Source organism: Scatophagus argus, chromosome 23 (genome assembly GCF_020382885.2).
Source record: "Scatophagus argus isolate fScaArg1 chromosome 23, fScaArg1.pri, whole genome shotgun sequence".
In the NCBI taxonomy this organism is placed as follows: Eukaryota; Metazoa; Chordata; class Actinopteri; family Scatophagidae; genus Scatophagus; species Scatophagus argus.
In genome coordinates this window covers 9,767,552-9,789,345 of record NC_058515.1, presented here as the reverse complement: position 1 = coordinate 9,789,345, position 21,794 = coordinate 9,767,552, and the positions used below count along the sequence as shown (strand labels likewise).

Sequence of the window (21,794 nt, the reverse complement as noted above, 5' to 3'; positions counted from 1 at the left end):
CTGCACTGTCAAGGCATTGCCATGGCTGAAATAAGTAAGTCTGAACAGTATGTAAGTATCAAATTTATTCTCAAATCCACAAACAAAGGTGGCGATATGAAATCAAACAATGTGACAATGTCAATGTCATTCTTTTTGAAACCTTGACTCTTCATTTAGCACCTTAATAGTTCAGGTTATACATGATTTATATAGGCACTCATACAAAAATGAAATGGGTGAATAATGAAAGTCAGTAACATAAAGATAAGCACAGGGAGCTGGGGTGTTCGGATCACAGTTACTTAAAGATATATACTGCATGTCATGAAACAGTACCACTTTCAGGTTGTTGTCTTTTCACGTGTTAGTACCTTTAAGCTTCTTACAGTCCCACACCGGAAACTCCTCACAATCAGTTATTTGATGACTTACTAAACACAAGTTCACCTGACATTTTTGGACCTATTTTCTTTTCACATTAGAGCTTGCACTTCTTTATTGTTGCATTTACATAGGAGTAGTAGATATATACAGAGAAGTTCATTGTCAAACGATGCTGGAACAAGAAGAGTTGATTTATGTACCTGTAGTGTGAAAACATCATTTAAAAAAATGGAAATAGTAAGGCACTAGTTACACTCTTGTGCTGCCAACGATTATGGCATCATGATCCAGATATGTATTCAGGATTGTATCCTTTTCAAGTACACAGTCTACCTTGCACCCTCTAGTGTTAAACTGTGGTCTGTGCGCTTCCTGGATGGACAGCTCCGACACATGTAGCTAGTCTGGGAAGGTGCTTCCCCTCTAAAAATACAACATTTCTGTTTTGAGAATTGCCAAAAACAGAGTGCAGAGCAAGTCTAACGGGCACTTAAAACACCATAGCAAAGGTTTGCTTTTTCACAAAAGCAAACAGGCTCACTACTGAGACAAGAAAGCAGAACTGGTCTTTCTGGATTCAGGGCTGAAAAAAATGACTGTGTTATGTAATCGATTTGAATGAGAGAAACTACACTTTTTAGACCCATAGTCAGACCATATCCACTTAAGTGTTTCAATTTTTCTGTAATTCTATTTGTCAATGTTAGACCCTGTTCTCACCAAATTTGTAACAAGTGCCCTCAATCCAATAGGCCCTTGTGAGCTCAAAAAGCTACCACCAGATCCTCGTCAAAAAGTGGGAACCGTACACTAACTTCACATGAATGGTCACTCAACACTCAAGAAAGAAACACTACATGACATCCACAAAGAACTCGCTAGGGTTTCCCATGGCCAGGTGGAATGACTGGCGCGATGCAGTCAGCTCTGGGGGTACAGAGCCCAGGTCACGGGTGGGTGGGGCACCAGGAGGCCCCCCTGGAGTGGACGAGGGTGGTGGGGGTAGAGCCGGGTGCATGGCGGCTGTGGGCATCTGCTGTGTATGAGGAAGAGTGTGAGCGGCTGCCATGGCTGGGTGCGCGTGCTGGGGTACCATCATCACCATCATGGGGTTGTACGGCAGGATGCCCGGTGGGTAGGGAGACATGTGGGGCGGCTGGGGCATGCGGTGATGATGTGACCGTTGAGAGGAGGCGTGGCTGTGCTCGCTTGGGGCGGCTGAACCGTGGCCACGCCTCAGGCTGCTGCGAGTGGAATATTCTGATTCGCTGCCGCTGCCGGAGCGCGAGTCAGGCCCGCCACCATCTCCACCCCCGCCAGAGGGAGATTTATCCCCTCCACCCACAGTGCTGCCGGGACCTTTATTGCTGCGACGCCGTTCCCCCTCGCTTCTCGTCGATCCACTGCTTCGGCTCCCTGAGGGCACAAAGACAATGCAGTGAGATAACACGTAAAACAAGTCTAAGTAGTTCATCTAGTTTTCATGGACAGAAATTGTATGCTGTTCAAACAAACAAACAAACACACCTTTCCTAAACATCCATGTTTGTTACTGTTGCCTAGGGTTTGAATACACAGCATGTGAATGCAGCACTTTGGGCGGCTGACTCTCAAATCTCAGATGTTGGGGATTCCCTATTGTGCACTCTAGCAATTTACAATAGTGAGCAAAAATGAAACCAGAACTTCTTAGTTCTGTTACACACACGCATGCGCGCACACACACACAGAAAAACTCAGAAAAAATCTCATTGACATTTGTAACTACACTAATAACCGACAATCCAGCCTGGAGCAGAGCTTTATTCAACAGTACGTCATGTGGCTCGTTTTATATGTCTACATTGGTGAGCTTTGTGGCACTGCTCTGCTTGTAAAGTGTCATGGGAGAGGTAGTGTTTTTTCTGTATTCACAAAGTAATAATGGTTTAATTTTGCTGAAATCACAAAAGATTCTTTTTCTGCTGTATTGGAGCCAGTTTGTCTGAGAACATGAGAAGTAAATCTCAGGTGCTCGATTTTCTTCAAGACTGATGAAAATAAATGCTGAATTTAAAGTCATTAAGTCACAGAAGCTAGTGGAACAGGCTAAAAGCAGAGCAAAGTGATGTTGTGACCTCAGCTCTGGATCACACTCTAGATGATATACTAGAGTGACATGAACTTTGACTACAGAAATGAAGATTAGAGAAATCAATCCAAAAACAAATGCTCCACAGTCGGCTGACTGATGCAAATCAAGCAGCATGATCCACCATCTGACTGGTGTCTGTGCTCACCTTCACTGTGCTGGCTGCCGGTGCTGCCGGGGGCGTAGCTGTAACTGGTGAGCTCGTGGTATGGAGGTGGTTGGCTGGAGAAGGCATGCGTAGGGTAGGGCTGATAGGGGAAGGTGTGCATCATGGGCCACGGAGAGGCCCCAGGTAGAGGCAGAGGGGCCAAGGTGTCCTGGTCAGAGGCCCCACTGGAGCCATCATTGTCATTCAGAGACAGGTTGGCCATATCTGGATGGGAGATAAAAGTGGAGGGAGAGAATGAGCAAACTGTCTGCAGAATAAGCTGAACAAATGTTGCTTATACTGCAGACAAAATTTTTCTTGAAGAGCTACACTCTCATAACAGCTTATTGCCTTTTCTGATTGTTTCTCAAGTGCTGAGGGACAGCAGGACATGAAAGAAATCCTTCCATAACTGAAATCTGTGAGCCCCTGCAACCACCAGCGTGTCCACAAACGGCATGTGTGCAAATGTAGTGGCAACATGATCCAACATCAGTGCTTGATGTAAATGTTTTCCAGTTACTCACAGTTCTCACAGTCGCTTAAATCTCCGAAGACATAGTAACACTGCTCGGAGAAGGTGATCTTGTTGACGGTGTGTCGGATGAAGCCGGCCTTCAGCAGGTTGCTGGCGTACTTCCTGGCTTCACGGCGGTCGTGGAATCCCTCAATGTGGTGGAAGAGCCACTCCACTACATCTGAGCCTGGTGGCAGACGCGTAACACAAAAGATCAGAACTTAATTCACCCCAAAGGTATTTTTAGATACCCAGTATACATAATGAAGCAAACATAAAGTATAACAAAAAATGGAAAAAAATATATATAGAAGTAAAAAAAATAGGGATGACTGCAGCAGATTAAATTAAAACAAATCATGTACTTAAAATGTGTATCGGTACAAAAGTTACAAGGTCAAGTGTAATAATCTCGACTCGCACAAGAGAAATTTGGGACAAGACCTGATGAAGTCAGCTGTACTTTAAGCAGCTCATTAGTTCTGTTCAGTAAGCGGCTGTTTGGTGAATCGTTCCCCAAAGAGGATTTTAACTCAATGCTTTAATTATGTTTTGACAATAAAGAGTCTGAGTGAACTCTGTGCAGGGTGTCTTCTGACGGACTAGAGCAGCATTACCATTTTAAAACACACTACAAACTACAGCCTCAAAATGGCCATTAAAGTTGTACGTCACTCTGATTTTGTCCCTGTCTGATAACTTCCAAATTTCTACTAAGTTATGATGAAATGCAAGCTAAAATCAAATAAGGAACTACATTTTCATTTGAAAAAAGCACAAAATGAACAAGTTTCATGTAATTAGTCCATGTGATTCAGTTGCAGGTGATTCCAATTTAACAGATGTTTTCAGTCAAAGCAGGCACTCAAGTTTATACTTTAGGGTTTTGTTTTTCCCCTCCCACAAGTCACACGGTTTTAATTCTGAGAACATAATGCCTGCCCTGTAAAGTCCTCTGAGGCACAGAAAGTACATGAAACTAATCTACTCTTTTTTTTATTTTTTTGGTCTCCACTTCGAAGTCTTACCGAGGAAAGCGTTGGGGATGGTGATTTTAAGCCACATGCGGTCCCTGACCTCCAGACCCGACTCTGGTGAGGCCATAGCCTTGGCAACCGATGCCATGTCAGAGTGTAGTGATAAGTTGAAGTCGTCAAAACCTGGAGAAAGACAGATGAGCATTTTAGGAAAGCTGAAGGGGAAGAAGTGTAGACATGCAGGGGTAAATCAAAGAGAGACTGAGACGGTGAAATCCGAACTGGGTCAGAACTAGAAGGAAAGGAGTGTAACTCTGAGGAGGGGATCAAAGGCAGGAAAGCAGCAGACATCATTTATCACATCACATACAGAGAGCGACAAAGGCAGAAAGACAGATGTGAAAGATGATTCCTGAGCCAATGTCATCAGGGGAGAAAGACAGAAGGAGACCGCAACACTGAAAAGATACTTTACAAAAACAGACCTCATTCAGGCGCCTGACTGACAAAGAAACTAGGCAAGGTTTAAAAGTGGACGATATACTGTAGTTTAATACGAAAGAACTGTGAGTTACGGGACAGAAAATGAGAAGATGAGAGAGTTGCTGGAAAAGGCTCTCACGTTCGGTCTCAGTGACGGAGGAGGAAGAGGTGATGGTGCTGAGGGAGGAGCTGCCTGGGAAGGGGGGGTAGGCCCCGGTCATAGCCACAGAGTGGCTCACCCACGCTGCTGGGTCAATGGGTCGGATCGGTTCATCTGCACAGGTGGAGAAGAAGAGATCAGTAAACTGTTACTGACCCAGACATCAGGGTTTCATTAACAAGCAGGTAAACAGAAAAGCCGGCAGCCCTGCACTTACTGCGAGGCAGAGTGAAGTAGCCCTGAGGAGAAGGGTCCCAGCACTTAGCCACTGTGAGGATGATGGGTCTGCCAAACATCAAACAAATAATCAATATAATCACTGATGGCCAAAGGCTTGAAAGAGGCTTCTAGACTGAGAAAACAACTCACCCTGGTTTGTGTACAATCTCCCTCAGCACCCGCACTGCATCGTCGTTACTCATATTCTCAAAGTTGATGTCGTTCACCTTGGAGTATTGAAAAAAAACAATTTAAATTAGACAAACAATTATTCAACTGATTAGTCAAATGACAGTGAACTAATTTAGCTAAAAGTTAGTGACTAATCGATGAAGATGGTCGTTTATTCTTGAGGATTTGCCACTTTTCTGTCCCATGTTCCAATAGACTGAATAAGGTTTCAGGGTGTTGGTGGGACAAACAAGCAATCTGATAACACCTTGGGCCTCAGGAGGTTGAAGACCAAGTGATTAATCGAGTAATCAAGAAAATAATCATTCGTTACAGTCAAAAGCACTGAATTCATTTTCTGCGGTTAAAATTAAACATGTCATCTAAATCAATTGAACTTTATTGGAAATATTGTTAACAGATGTGTTTCACAGATCCAAGCACAACAAAAGGATTTAATTACAGCTGCACAACTGAGTTGGTCGTAAGCTGGAGAACCCTCTGGCCTCAAAATGTTTAGCATTTCTTTAGCAAAGTATTCATCAAAACAGCGATTCAGAATAAAAATAAAAACACTCCCCGGTTTACAACGAAGGCTGCATTTTTCCTCACCTGCAGCAGCATGTCACCAGGTTCGATGCGTCCGTCTGCAGCCACAGCTCCTCCCTTCATGATGGAGCCGATGTAGATGCCTCCATCCCCTCTTTCGTTGCTCTGACCCACAATGCTGATACCCAAGAAATTGTATTTCTCTGTGTTGTTGAAAAACAAGTTTAGAGTCAACACAAAGCACACATTTGTCAAATGAAACGCATCACGTCCCAGAAACTGTGAGGTCTGAAGATGAGAAATCATCAGGAGTTTACACACCCATGTTGAGAGTAACGGTGATGATGTTCAAGGACATCGTGGAGTCTGTCACACTGCTGAAGGAGGAGGCCTGCAGTTGAAAACCACAAATTTAACTTGTGAGATTTTCAAAGAAATTCGCTGAGCAGAGTAAAACATTTTAGCGGTTCTCCACTCTGTAAATCAGCAGCACTACGTACCCTCTCCAAACGTGGGGGGCGCTGTTTCCTGCGTCGGCGGTGACGTTTAAGGAGCCGAGAGGCTGTGCTCTGCTCTGTCGCGCTGCTGAACCTACGAATTCAAGAGTTAATACACAGTGAAAGGTCAGAAGAAAAAACAGCTGTCACAGACCTTAAATAGGATTGCTTCTCCCTACTTTTGTGTTGCCTTTCCACTCTTGTTTATCTGTGGATGTCAAAATTCATGCTCTATGTTTTAAGAAAAACATAAGGACAGATTGCAGCAACCCAAACAAATTAAAACCTCCATTCCAATCCACATCTACTCCTAATCCAAAAAATAACATTTCAAGTAAAAAATAAGGGAGGAAAAAAAGGCGTTGTTTACAATAAGACACAAAAAACCAACAATTCCTCAAGTTAAGAAATGTTTGAGGTATTTTAAACAAATTTGCCTCAATGTTTAATATGAAAACTATTTGTAAAGCTATTTGCAAAACAAAAAGTCGAAGAGTAAAGTAAATACTAGAAAAACAATTATTATAAAGTTAGGAGGAAGAGTGAAAATGGCACACATTAACAGCTCTCAACTGGTGCAACCTTATTCACGTTCTTCTGTTTTGCTACACAAAGTTTTCGTCCTGTAAATAGAGGAAATTTTACCATTGTGGGATACATAAAATTTAGGAGTCTGAATTCCTAAACAAATCACTTTAAAGACACTCAAAATCTTTTACAGCCAACCCGGCTTTCTGCCATCGCCCTCTCACCTGCTCATGGTGTCGTCATCCTCAGAGTCGCAGAAGCTGGTGGTTTCTAGCTCGCTGCTCATCACTGTGCTGGAGCTCTCATATCCTGCCAGGTGGCGCTCCAGGCGACTCTGGCCATTCATACGAGGACCTGGGACACCACCAAAGAAGCGCAAAGACAAGAAGGAAGAATCCACCGTGAATTTTCATGTTTGCTCAAGTCCATGTTTGCTTTTTCCTCCCTATAGATCACAAACATTCCTCACTTAGACATTCCTTGATTATATCACAATCTATTTGTTGTTTGGATGCTGGGAGCGTGCCAAATCTTGATCGCACATCGTCATAAAACAGCATTTGCACATCAGCACCATGAAATCCTTTTTCTCACCATGTTGCTCCATGCTCTCTCTGTGCCGTGGTCTCTCTCTCCTGAAGGACACTACAGACTCTGTTTCAGTCTGGTCATCTAAGGTCTCCACACTGCCTGTAGCATTGGGACTGTAAAAGAAGAAGCAGGAGGACACTAAGAATTAGAGCACAACATTTGGTTTGTCTGTTTGGTAAAAAAAAATTACCAAAGTGATAAGCAGGAGGTAACTGGGCAAAATGCAAAGAGCAACAAGCCTTACACAAAGCAGCAGGCCTCAGTACTCTGCACACACCAACAAATGTGCAGATGGCATAGGCAGACACACACTCGTGATTCGGTATGAACACAAGATGAAAAAAGAGACTTTTCTTCATCAGCCAGTGACAGAGATTCTACAGTTTGAATGTATGTAATTTTCCAGTATGACCAAAGGTGTTGATCCTGCTCCAAATACAGCATGGAAAGAAATAATGAGCATGGTTAATTCAACAACCAGCTGCTGACCGCACATGTAGTGAAGTTAAAAAGAAAAAAGGCCGATTAGAAACTGAATTCAAAAACCACCAAGCCACCTTCATGCAGCCACAGGAGACAGACAGAAAGAAGTGCAACCATAAGAAATGAATGAGAGCACCGCAGAGCATGGGAGAATTTACTGATGATGTGAACTGCATTTGACCCCTAAACCAGTCTTCACAAGGTCCAAACATACTTCTCAAGGAGCTAAGAACAATTTTAAGACATATTTAGTTAACCCTGTTCACTTCATCTTTATTTCATTCTGAAAATGTCTGTGGTTTCATGTCAATGTGGTTTCACACTCAAAAAAAGCTGCTATAATAACAATATTTTAAAGCAAAAAGACAGCCTACTTAATCCATGGACAGCAAGGAAGTGAGGTTAATGAAACAGCCAAGAGACGCAGCCCCTCTGATGCTTGGTTCTTTTTTTATATTGTTAAGATTGAAAAAGCAAGGAATGATAAGCAAATGCCAAAAACATATTTAAACTACAGACAAGGACATTTTAAAATCAAGTGTGTGGGTACGTCTAATGTACTGAAAGCTTCTCCCAGAATTGTTAACAACAAGGGCGGCTCCAAGTAAGATCAGGTTCAAATGAGCTGTGGCAATCTTGCTATTCTTGTTGTAACTTGACACTGGGAGTGTATGAGATTTACCAAAAAAAATACAGTATCTACATTTCAGCCACAGGAGAAGCACTAGTGTGCACTGAGTTTAAGGTAGTGTCGAAATGTGCGGCTTTGGAGAAGGCTTTTGGCTTTGTGATTCCCCTCATCAGGTAAATTCAGAGTATAGTAAATCAAATGAGTGTGCGCGCTTTGCTTACTGGAAGGAGGGCGGTCTGGAGTCTCCGATGCCCCCGGTCCTCTCCGCAGGTGGGGGAGGGAGTGGCGGAGGAGGAGGTGAAGGCTGGGTCGTCGTTTCCACAGGAGGGACCACTGCCACCGGAGGCTCTGCTGCTGGAGTGTCTGAAGATACCAACTGGGGGGGAAAAAAATAGTAAGGTGGAGATGGAAAGGCACGATGAAAACAAGTAGTGAGCAGGATACAAAATATGCGACGTGGAGAGAAACTGGCACAAAACAAAAAGTGGTACAAATTGAGAGGGGAGGGTGAGAAAAGAAGAAGTATGAAAGGGATGGAGGGTGGAGTGAGGGGGGAAAAAAACGGGTAAGATGTCAATTACTTTGACACACAAACACTGTACCCCTTTCAGATGGATGTCTCAAGGGAATACTGAAACACTATCCTACACTTAACCTGTCTCTCTTCATTTATACAACAAAAGTGCCCACACACACATAGAGGTAACACACATCAACAATTAGGATGAATGCCATGCAGCATCCAATTACCTGAACCATTACAACACACTCAAGAAGGGAATAAGATGTAGTTAAGACCAGCTGGACAAAAAAACATGGGCCTTAAATATAGTCTTTAGCATTTAAAATCCATCCATTCTAACACCACACCACTTTATTCCATAGTTTAATTCTTTGTCAAAGAAGACCGACCCTCTTTACTGAGTCACTCCCTGCTCTTCCCTCCCCTGTAATGGCTATGAAACAGTCGTCTGCTGGGATCCCTCCATCCGTTTTGGCCTGCAGATCACATATCAGTCCCTCTGGTCTCTGAGCTTTGTTCCCCCTCTCTTAATGCCTCCCCTCATTCTTATGCACTTAACAGATGCTTTGGCCTCAAACCTGCTGATTTGGGCCCTGGCATGAAGGTTTGTCGCTATTCGAATGTTGCCTGCAGGGTGGGGTGCAAGAACTGGGCCGTCTACTACAGAAAAGGAAAGTATGAAAAGTGTATCTGGCAAGTCACTGTACTTTAACCAGTAACAAGCTGTGCTGCTCGTAGCTCACATGTTTGAGTGTCGATTAACACAATGACAGAAATGTCTGACTTCCTTATGGTTTGTTTAGAAAACTGAAAGCTCTTCCAGCTGCAAATGTTACATTCTAAAGTACAGATTTGTTAGGTTATGTCACGTATCCGTAGACTTTTGACACTTTAATACTGTCAAATTGCTTACACGGCAACGCTGACCATGCAGTTCGTATATTTAAAGACTTGATTTTCCTCACAGCAAGAATGGCAAGGTTTTTCCTTTTATTACAGCTTTTTTTTTAGGAATCTTAATTTAATAAATATCATGGCTGCATGGACAACAGACAAAAAGGCTCTCTTTCTTCTTGGAAGGGTGTTGTCACTTTGATCTGATTCACAGTACATATGCGAGAAATACATCGTCCCGGAGACACCTTGAAAGATCTATGTACGAGCAACAGAACACATCCATAGTGTGGACAGCTGTCTGACTGGCATTATGAAGTCTCACAAATGTCCACCCCACTTTACTTTTATGCTTTTTTATGTTTGTCTTTTTGCTTTTCCTTTGTAAAACATCTTTAAACAGTATCATGGTATGGTAAAAAGTATGATAAATCATAAAATAAGACTAATCTCAAGACAAATTCACATAAAAATATTTTGATTTAATGAATGTAAAGACAAACAGTTTTGTAGACTAGCTTAACTACCACTACATGTTATTGGCAATAATGACTCAGGCTGTGGCTGAAGCTTCAAGAAGATTTTTCTTTTTCTCACAGATCTTATGAGTCTGTTTCCTCCTGTTTAACCTGGCTGAAGAGTTAGTCTGGCTCATATTTCGCAGTTTTTCCAAGAGCTTTCCTTCTTGTTTTAAACCTATCATCAAAGCACCAATGCCTAAACTAGAAAAGAGTCTATAATATTGCAGTGTCATATACAACTACGTAATTTAGGTCATTAAACAATTAGTCTGAAGGAAATCTGGACGAACGCACAGGAACAGGACAGCGGTTTCTGAAAACAGCATCTGGTTGATAATGCTGGCTGACTTTTGAGATAAAAGTCAAGTCTTAACATTTTCATAGAAGTCTCATTGCGAAATTACCTCATTTATGGAGTTAAAGTGATAGTCACCAGTGAAATCTGGAAAGCCCCCATCCCAACTTTTATTAGTAATATGCGACAGGATTATGATTTCATACCCAGGACACTACTCTGCCGTTGAAACATGGCAGCTTGGCACCGTCGTCGGAAATCTCTTCCTTCACCACCCTGAAAAACACAGAGACAGAGTGAGGTTCAGGAAGTATAAATTGTTCTCTCTTCACAACATTATGGGATGGCATGTGGTATATGGATGGTACAGTAGGACGGGAGAATGAGGGCTGAACACAACACCAAGGTTTTAGTCTAGTCATAAAGAACAAAAACTGCAGGGGAATCAAACAGTTTACACTACTGACACATTACATCAAATAAATGAGACTAGAACAACAACACGGCTCAAGTAAATCAAATGCTGGGCTTAATTTAAAGTACTCTTAAAATATGTTTTGACAAGCTGTTCTTGTTCGTTTGCTGTATCCGTCTTATATGTTACCATGTGTTTCACGGATCAGTCTGACTGACTTAAGCGGCTCTAGTTGAGCAAGACTGAAACAGCTGAATAGCATTCGACAGAAAGTCACGTTAAAGCGACATTAGGATATAAGGATGTCAAAAGCATTTATAATTTTTCGATACCACATGGTAAAATTGATGGTATCAAAGGTACAAAAGCTATGAAAAAACAGGCCTACAATCAGATTACCTGATTGCTGTTTTAACACCAAGCTTCGCTAATGAAATCTGTTATCATCAGCATTAAGCCAATCTGCAAAAATCTGTGTGTCTGAACTCAGAGTCAGTGGCACCAGTGAGAACAATTACATGAACACACACCAATTCTCACTGGCATCTGAGGGAAAAACTACACTGCAGAGTTTGGCTCTGGTAAAGGAGAGCAGCATTAGCAGGCTAAAGTAGACAAAACACACTTCAGTAAAGAAAGGATCAGATTTTCACAAAGAAAGCATGTGAATGAATCCACAGACAAAATCCTCAATCACTGTGTATGCATGTATTTTATCCCTCATGACTACAATTTCCCTATGTGGGATGTCACTTTTCTGGATTTTAACTGATTATCTGACCATTAGACGCAACTACTCGCTCATTCAGCCAGCCTCAGTATATCAAAACAAAATCCACTAGTAGTGAAAGTGTTATTATATCACTGGGAATATACTCTGGTCTAATCTTATTGCCAAAATATAACCCAGGCCATGAAGCTACAAATTAGCAAAGGCGGATATCAAGGAAAAAGAACAAACAACCTCAATTTGCTTCCTCCGACAAGTGACAAGACACAATGGAATTTGTACTGCTGCAGCAATAAGCCAGAACAGACACACACACACTGTTTTTTGTGCCTCCTTGCAAATTACACAACCCGGTCAACAAAATATGCATGCAAATCCAATACACATAAGAACAATAACCTCTCAGTAACAGCCAAAGCCAGAGCCCAGTGTCCACATAGCCAAAGCTCCTTAAAGGCAACACCACTGTCTGGCCTCCTCCGTACTCTTCCTCCATGTTTGTCAGAAAGGCAAACATTCAGCTTTGGCTGTATAATTTCCCCCCAGCAGCCTCCCACCATGTTATTACAGTAGTTTACTGGGACAGGGGCTGGGCTCAAGTGCTACACAGAGGACACTTGACTGCTCTAACCCCTTCAGAAGTTTTCTTTTTCCAGCTTCATCTGCCAATGTGCGTCCTCTTATGTGTGTGAGACTTGGTCAGGCTCCACTGGGCTTTCGTAAGCAGCTGCTGAGAGCTGGTTTTGTGGCTGAGTGTGAGCATACGGCCAGATTGTTGTGGGCACTGGTGTGGAGCTGTCGCAGGAAGACTTGGCTTTTGCGAGCGTTGTGCGTGTGGCTACTGACTGTTAGTTAACAAACGAAATTTTCCTCCACTTGATTTATTTGCTTCGCTGCGAGACACTGCATCTAGACGGCTGATTAACAGATGCGACATTCTTCTTGAGAGAGTGCATTTGTCTTCATTCCTCGGCCCTCTAAGCAAACAAGCGACCACATTCGAGAGTCATTTCACGCACACTCTAAAATGCCTCGAATAATGCACAAACAACCCAGAAATATGCTGAGCCCTGTTGGACTTCATACAATCCGAAGTTTTTCACCCACACTTCCCTTTTTCCCGGTCCCTACCATTAAATTCCTCAAGCCCGACAAAGCATCTCCTTTCTGACAGTTAATCTTACTTATGCAGCTCCCTGATCCCCCACCCCCCCCGCCAGGAGACGTACACACAAGAATATCTAATAACTCTGAGCGAACACAATCCCACTCTCTCCCCTTTCTTCTCCCCGTGGACACCCCAGACACCCAGCAAATGGCCTCCGTCCAGCCCTGGGTTTCCAGCAGCGGCCCTGGCTTGCCCTGCTCCATGGATCTCCCCCACTGCCACACACACAGCTCTGGCCGACAGCTGGCCTCGAACCAGGGCAAATGAAAACACACACTATTACATACTCCTCCCGGGTCGGTGAAAGGGGAAAAAACGTCCCTGCTTTGATTGGACAGCTGACTTTGAGCTATGTTTGAAATTTTTCATCTGAACCCAGTTGGAGATATTCAAATGAGAGAGTATGATAGCAGCCTGTGCAATTTAAGTTAAGAACTAGGTATTTTTTCTGCCATACTCTCTTTGAAAGACTTCCTTCAGTCTGCTCAGAGACTCTGGCATGGATGGCTCTGTTGAGATGTGGACATTTTGCCTTTGGAAAAACATTGTGTGCTCACTTACAAGCATGCTTGGCCTAAAGGTAATCATATGTAGTCCATTTACACAGCAACAAGATCTTAATTTGACAGGACTAGTAATGTTAATGGAGACCAGTAGAGTATTAAAAATAAGGTCACTGCAGGTATTACTGTGGCTATAAAATCATAATAGCTTGACACAGTTATAAAGTGCACATACACACAGACACAAGCCGGCGGTTTGTAAGGCACACCTTGCCAAAACTAATGCAGTCTAATACAACAACGCTGCAATAAATCCTACCTTCATGAAGGTAGGATGTTGGGTGTTGTTGAAGCGGTTTCAGAGAAGTGCTGCTTCAACTGTATGATGATTTTGGGGGTTTAGCTTGTGGTGCTATTGAACCGCACAGCATCACACTGAAAGGTATGTCTGATATTAAGCCTACCTTCATTGATATAAAAGGGATAGACAATGACCATCCAATGAAACAACAGGAACAGGAAATTAAACAACTTTTCAGTCAATTAATCAAAGAGCAGAAAATTAACCTGGAATTATTTTGATGATGCATTTATGGTTCACATCATTTGTCAGCAAAAACAAAGATCCTGGTTCCAGGTTCTCAAATGTGAGGATCTACTGCTTTTCTCTGTTAATCACAGAAAGCTTCCGGACAACAAAGATCTAGTCATTTATTGACATTTAATGTATCCAAACAGAAAGAACAGATTTACGTACACTGAGATCTGTGCAGTGTTTCATTTTATTTTAAAGGAAGCTTGTGGCCTACCAGACCTTCATCAGAGCATATGCCTTAACAAATTATATCTTTAAATGGCTGTGCAATATTACTCAATATAAACTACAGAGATGTCCTCTTTAGGCCTAGTGATTATATTCATCATTTGCTTATTTTTGTTGTGAAATGGTGAATAACTGGATCTACACAATGTCCAACATGACACAAGGAAAACACAAGTTCCTGGAGCACAAAGTGACAACATAAAAACCATGTTTGCATAGTTTGATCAAGCGACAAGTGACAAAAAATTATAAAAAGCAAGCAGCTCATCTTACTTGGAAGCTGCAGTTTTAGTCTATAAATCACCAAATAATCAAAATGGCAACTGACACATTTTTGTGGACGTAATGCGAGTAACCGACTGCTCGACTGATCGATTCAACAAACCAACAGACATCAAGTATCTTTGAGGGCACATAGCACAGATTTTCTCAAAGACAATTTCTATGTTTCTGCTATTGATATTCATATGATCAGCATCCAAAGGGCAACTCCAGCCTGCCAGCACTGTCAAGGCTTAATGAAAAGCCATCAAATCCATTTTATCTTGCTATTTGACTTGATGTTGCAGCTCCCTTGGCAGGGGCTCTGGTGGTGCCATCCAAAAGAGGAAAAGAGGCAAAAGACCCAGCTTTAATACTCATCCAAGACTACAATGCATTTAACAGAAGCCCTAAGGGTCTCACTGGGTGAATAAACCACAAACATGCATTCCTCCTCAAGAAAATGCACAACAGCCATACAGGAAAAAAAAAAAAGATTAATTGATAGAGAAGAGGAGACAGCTCTTTCTGGAGGAGTGAGTTGCAAGAAAAAGGGGAAGCCAGGGAATGAAAGGATGGCTGGCAGGCCAAAGTGTTAAAGAGGGGAGACAAAACCTTGGCTTCAGTCCCAAAAGAAAGAAAAGGCGAGCATTTCACAAGATGATGGACTGAAGGAGGGAGGGAGGGAGGGATGAGGATTAGGGCAAAGAAAAGCAGCAGGAACAGGGAATGCCTCCCATTGTAATGATGATGTTTTCTGAGAAATGTCTCTGCCTACATACCCTTAGTATTTATAGACCCACTTGGATATTCATCCCCACGTATTATAGCTATGCACTTTCTGATTTGGGAAGTGTTGGCTTCATTCAAGTGTATTATCCCTCTACCCTGAAGTTATTCCCAGTGACGAATACAAGACAGCCAGTCACAAAATGGGATTGCATGACTTTTTTAAACGCAAACAGGCAAGAATTTAATTAAAGAGTGCATTTTATAATTACCCGCTCATCTTTGATGTTAGCTGATGCAAAGTTAATGCCCCTTCACTCAGAAAATAATGGCACATTATGGGATTGGTTTACAACCTTTCTCACAGGGTTTAAGTTGTTTTTTCGATTTTTTTTTCTCCTAATAGCACAGCTGTTCACAACTTCAAGCAGCTTTTATCCTTCCTTGTTTCGCACGCAAAACTACAAGGTCGTCTCTGCTAAAGAAAAAAAAATCTCTGCAGCTCACCCGAAGTCCTGGTCCATAGACTTAAAGAAGAATTTGTAGTTTGGTTTGTTCAAGACCTGTTTAAAATCCAACAAAGTGATATTTTCGGCAGCAATGGGTATCTTCACCAAATACGGCGTCTCCTCTTCGTCGATGTGATAAATTATTTTGGTTTCTGCCATGTCTACGGCTGCTTTTTTCCAAGCTGGAAGTCACCACGAGAAACACACTATGAGGCGAGGTAGCGTTAACTTTGTTGGGTTGTTAGCTAGCGGCGGAGCTAGCTAGGTGGCTAACGAGACGGCAGAGGTGAAACGATGATGGCCACTGAGATTTTCGGTCCGAGCCAGAGGACGTAAAGCGCTGCAACCCTGCTAAAAACCTCACTCTCCGATTTCAGAAAAGCAAAAACTCGCATTCCCCCTGTTAACGAGGGGCGAAAAACCACGGACACGCTACATTCACACGACGTAACTACCAACAACTTTTCCCCCAACAAAAACATACAGAGGAGGGGGGCTAAAAAGTTTTCACCACTTTTTTGTGAGCCAACGCGGCGTGTGACGTAGACACGTATACCCCCCCCCCCTTTTTTTACGTACGTACTCTCCCAAGCGCCCTCCACCTGAACATCTTTACAAGATAAAGTACTGAAAAAATGTATTGTGATATGTTATACATGAATCGTCAATAGCTTTTATGGTTTTGTTCAAGCGCGTCCGTTAACCCTCTTTTTTAACAGCTTTTCATTGGCTCTATGTTGTTTTCATCTTTGGTTTTATGTAATGGTTGATACTGGAGTGGTAAAATGAAGTCATAATAAGAAAAGTATTACTGATAAAATTCTTCACTCCCTGCTTTTTAGAGGTAAAATAAAGTACTAGGTTAGTCTATCGAGCTGTTTCTTTTTTCCTTTTTATGAGTACAAAGGGACATTGAATTAAACAGATAGCTATACAGGGGTAATAAAATAAACAAACAATAACACGACACATTTAAGACATGACAAATGGATTTTATGATTTGAAATCGGTGAAAATTTATAGTTTTTGAAAAAGGTGTAAGAGAACTATGCATAGACATTAAATATTTGTATGTGTGTCTGTATGAAAGTAAATTTGTGTAAAAAAGATGTTCGTGTGTATTCATGTATGCATAAGTAGGACCAGAGGAATGTGCAAAAGGAAAAAGTGGGGCATCAAATAAAGGAATCAAAGTAGTAAAATATATTATATGTACACACAAATGAAAAAAGTAGCATTTTGAAAATTTGAATGATATTTAACTTTTTGTTATATGTTAACTACTCTGCCAGGTGTTTAAACTGACAATGCTGACAAAACTTTGGAGAAGAAAGCCCATTCAATTTTCAATTCTTTTATTCATAGTTGCAATATTAGTTCTTCCATGTCCAAGTCAGCCACTAGGGGGAACTCTTCATCAGCCTATCACTGATGAAAGAGCAACAAATATGCAGTACAGTGAATTAAAATTTGTATAAGTGCTGGTATTCTATAAATAAAAGGAGAATTCGACTTGGTCCCATAACTACAGAACAGGAACCACAGTGATCAAAAATATCTTCATAAAAATATAACTGGAAAACAAATTTTCCTGCTTTATTTTCTTAAAACATCATGTGTCAACCTACTTATCACAATGCATTAATGTAGAATATATCATGACTTTATACCAATCACCATATCTGATGTACAACAAGGAAATCGATTCTCCTACTAAAGTTTCCTATTGAAGAAATGTGGCCCAAACACCACCCCGACCACGCAGGTGACCACAAACAACACCCAGAAGATGACAGCCAGCAGCTGCACACAGAACAGTGTCTTCTTGCTCTGCTGCATGACTTCCTCTTCCCCCACCAGGCCCGGCGCCATGCCGTACAGCCTATCCGGCTGCATCTGCTGCACCCGCAGGCTGACGGTGGGCAGGATAATGAAGCGGGTGTCCCTGCTGTCGCCTTCCAGTGAGAGCACCACTCTCTGGGTGACCGTGGCCAGGCGAGTCGCCATGTTCACAGGCAGGCGGAAGGCCACCGGGGGCAGCCTGGCCATGATGCGGGAGTTGCAGGGTAAGGAGAGGGCATCACCAGCCTCCAGAGGGGTGAGGTGGCGGCAGAGGGGGCAGGGGATGGCTGGAGGGCTGTGGGAGTCAGGGGGCTCGCAGGGCTGGATCTTCTGGAGGCACTCGGTACAAAAGACATGGAGGCACTCCAGCATCCGAGGGCTCTTGCTGTGCTGGTTGTACTCCTGGTAACAGATGGGACATTCTACATCCATGGGCTCCCCTGGGCCAGTCCCTGCAGCAGCTGGGTCCCCCTGATGGGGAGCTGGGACAACATCCCCTGTCATGGTGGGAGGGAGGATGATGGGATGGAGTTGGGATCTCAGTGATGATAAAATGCAACTTTAACAGATGATGGTCAAATCTGTAAAGAGAAAATAACTTCAGGTCTAGTTCTGTCAGACTAATAGATCTCCAGAGGATTTTAAATGTCACGGTCTGCTCCCCAGCTGCTTTGTTTCTTCTAAGTTTTATGAACAGATTCCACAGCCTGTGAGTCATGGCATTCATCCATTTAAACACTCATCTACCGCTTAACTGTTTCCCCCACCCATTCACAGTTGCCCAGAGTGCTTGTAGTGTGTGCTGGCCTGCAGTTCAGAGCCTGTCCAGGACGCTGGGAAATAAAAAGCACAGCACAACAAAAGAGCTGTGAAAGAAAGTAATAAGTTTCCAGGATGACATTTTCTATTTAGACAGGTGACTTCCAGGAGTATTATTCAGTCTGCAAAAACAGCTATATCCTCATGCAATCTATCTTCAGTAACTCTGATGATGTCATTGAGGTTATCTCAGCTTTGACTTCAAAAATTGGAGGAAACTTGTGTTAAAAAGTGATAGAACAGTGCTTGACAAATGTAAACATATACTAACCAGGGAACTTCTACAATACACTGGGTCTAATTTTTGGTAACTTAACTTATAATTTATACTAAAATATTTCTGCTTCTATTTTGACCATTCATTTAAAACTTTTTTTCTTAAGTCTGCTAACTTCATGGACGTGCAATACTGAACTGTTGGAGTGGCCCTTTAACACTAAGGCATATCTAAAATGAGCCCAAGGATATTGAGCCCCCCAGCAGCTAAATATTTTGCCACAATAAAATATATATGTATACGTGGAGGTCAAATAAGAATGTTTATTGTTTGATGTTTTCTTTCGGCCAAAATGAAAAGATCAATTTCATGCTTGTCCGTTACATACGGCCCTACAGCCAACAGCCACTTAGCTTAGCTTAGCATAAAGACCGGAAACAGGAGAAAACAGCCAACCCTGCTCTCTCCAAAAGTGAAGACTGAAGTGTAAAATCAAAAAGTTTTATGAAGTTTAATTATTTTGTTACCCTTGGACAGAGATAAACTTCCTGTCTCCCCCATATTCCAGTCTTTATGCTAAGCTAAGCTAACTCGCAGCTTGAGTGCAGTCTTCTTGTGTAACTCCTGGGTAAGTGTGTTTCTCAAAATATCAAACTATTTGTTCTTCTATAGTCACACTCTAAATTTAGCTGACATCTGAAGGTCTGTCTGCTGTATAAAAGCAGTCATTAATGAAACAAAACATTAGCTTTGCGTTGCTTTACAGGTACTTTTTTTCTGGTCTCCATTTGTTGCTCACATGGGGCGACTACAAGGCAACCTATTCACTCATGGGGGGATTGTTGCTTAGCAGATGGCGTCTCCTTTGATTTGGTGCATGGCAACACATAGCCCGAAACCTTCTCTTACATAAATTAACTACATATTCACAGGAATGGAGCAAGAAATAGGGGTTAAAATATAGTTTACACCAATAATGAGCATTTTGAATTACTCCAGAATGATTTGAAACAAGTTGAGAAGAGGAAGTCAGCATGGCTGCTGGGTATAAATAAATGAGCCCTAACACATCTATGTGGGCCACTAGCTTCAGTGAGATTACACAGAGTGAAACTGGCAGCGATCCATCATGACCTACTGGAAAGCAGATAAGAGAGGCACTTACCCGCCGCACACAACCCCTTTGATCAGAGCATACTTTGAAGCCCACCTCCGACCCAGGTACTTCCCCTCTCACCATTCATACTCGTGTCGGTACAGATCTCATCCTGGCAGAGCCTCTTTCTCCATTGTGCACACAAACCATTCAATTCTCGATCTCAGTATCCTGCAGTTACTTGCCTGAGCTTGGCTCAGCTGCGGCAGCCTCCTGTTTTCACGCCGTCTCACCTGATTTTACTTGTCCCTGTCTCTCTGTCTTGTCTCCCCCATGAGGCATCTCTGTGGTTTGCTCAGCAGTAATTAAACCCTTGGTGATGTGAAGGTAACCAGGACACACAAGACAGAAAATGACAGATTGGAGTCTCTTGATCCCGACTTACTCTGCTCCACTCACATATTATGTTATTATGTTTCCACACTGTCAGCATGTATGAGGTTTAAATTGCAAAGTGTGGATCAGGGTGTAATTATTAATATCCTTGCATTTTTCTGTAAGACATTTGTTACAATACTATAAAAAAAACTCTTCTGGAGACTACTGAAAATGATCAGTTCTGCCTTTACTTAATTTCTGGTGGGCTGCAGGTCTAACAACTGAGTAAGAGTAAATAAGTTTCAGGGACAGAACAACTGTGTTCAGAGCAGGTTTTGTGTTCCTACAAAGTGTAAACACATGAACTAGAAACGGATAAATTTAGTAACATATCCTGTATTACGTTATCTGTTGTATCCTGATCGAATGATTCCAGTGAACCCAGCCTGTCCTGACATGTCATTTTCAGTGACCTTATTTGGTATTCTTACTAAGATTAGATTAGATTAGATTCAACTTTATTGCCATTACACATGTACAAGTACAATGCAACGAAACGCAGTTTAGCATCTAACCAGAAGTGCAATAAGCAGTAAGTGCCAGATATCCAATAATTTACAGTATGTACAGGGTATGTACAGGTGTCTATGCTACAGATATAATATAAACATGATACACAGGTAGTTGTCATAATATACAATATCATAATATACTAAGCAAAGCAACAACCTAGGCTACAATCAGAACTATTAAGTTGACTGTCATTAAACATTCAACACTGATTAATGGGATTTTAGCTTATTTTGCAGTCTTCTCAGGCTACTTTACTCCTAAGCATCGTACTCTGTGGTCAGGTGAAAACTTTGGAATGGATCTTTAAGTTTTCAGCAAAGAGTTAAAACGCTATAATGAATTAAGCAGACATGAGAATTGTACACTGCTATGTGAGAAAGTTTAACAACCACCAGACTTAACAAAATATTTAAATCCTTTTTCATATGTTTCACCTCAAAAACTATCATTTGAGAGCAACAACAACAACAACCACCGTGAGCTGAAGGTCACACCTGACAGTACTGAAAATCACATTCCAAACCACATTCCTGAGTATTAAAGGGGCAGTTCACCCCAACATCAAAAATACACATTTTATACATAAACGCATAAAAAACCATACAAAAATCTCAACAGCAATGTCTCAGAAGTCTTGACCCGGTTATTCCACAGACCTTGTTGTGAGCAGTTCGTGTAGGAACTATTTTCACCTCACAGAAGGAAAAGCCTCTCCTTTATGAGTGGATACACATTCCCATCTGCTTGGTGATGTGGTGTAGTTTCACAACAAGAGGTGATTTGGGGAACTGAATTGAACTGCCCCTTTGATTTTAATAGAGTATAATTATCATAAACAATTGATAAAGATCTTAACACATGCCTGATCTTGCTACAGAGTCCAGTAAATAATTGCTTCAAGCATCCCTTGGAACATTTTCCTCAGATTATTCTCAGAATTTTTTCTTTGAAGGGGGGGGGGGGTAAACAATTTCATTTACGGTCATTCAGGTTGTGTTTTGCATGACTAAATACCCTTACAGTAAGTACAGTGCTGGATGAGAAAGC

The 21,794-nt window shown here is 42.0% G+C and overlaps 2 protein-coding genes across 2 annotated transcripts; both read right to left on the bottom strand.

The window, feature by feature from the left end:
- Positions 1-45: 45 nt before the first annotated feature.
- Positions 46-16,315, bottom strand: dvl2 (dishevelled segment polarity protein 2). The gene is made up of 15 exons (XM_046380313.1): positions 15,821-16,315; positions 10,891-10,960; positions 8,673-8,827; positions 7,341-7,450; positions 6,971-7,100; positions 6,222-6,312; positions 6,043-6,112; positions 5,785-5,924; positions 5,152-5,228; positions 5,000-5,067; positions 4,762-4,896; positions 4,191-4,322; positions 3,173-3,349; positions 2,646-2,870; positions 46-1,782 (listed from the first exon to the last, which is right to left on the bottom strand). The coding sequence occupies exons 1-15, from the start codon at positions 15,979-15,981 to the stop codon at positions 1,220-1,222; spliced, it is 2,304 nt and encodes a 767-aa protein (XP_046236269.1). The 5' UTR covers positions 15,982-16,315; the 3' UTR covers positions 46-1,219.
- On the bottom strand, positions 16,134-20,227 carry si:ch73-335l21.2 (RING finger domain-containing protein). The gene is made up of 2 exons (XM_046380315.1): positions 19,866-20,227; positions 16,134-18,245 (listed from the first exon to the last, which is right to left on the bottom strand). The coding sequence occupies exon 2, from the start codon at positions 18,166-18,168 to the stop codon at positions 17,536-17,538; it is 633 nt and encodes a 210-aa protein (XP_046236271.1). The 5' UTR covers positions 18,169-18,245; positions 19,866-20,227; the 3' UTR covers positions 16,134-17,535.
- Positions 20,228-21,794: the final 1,567 nt, after the last annotated feature.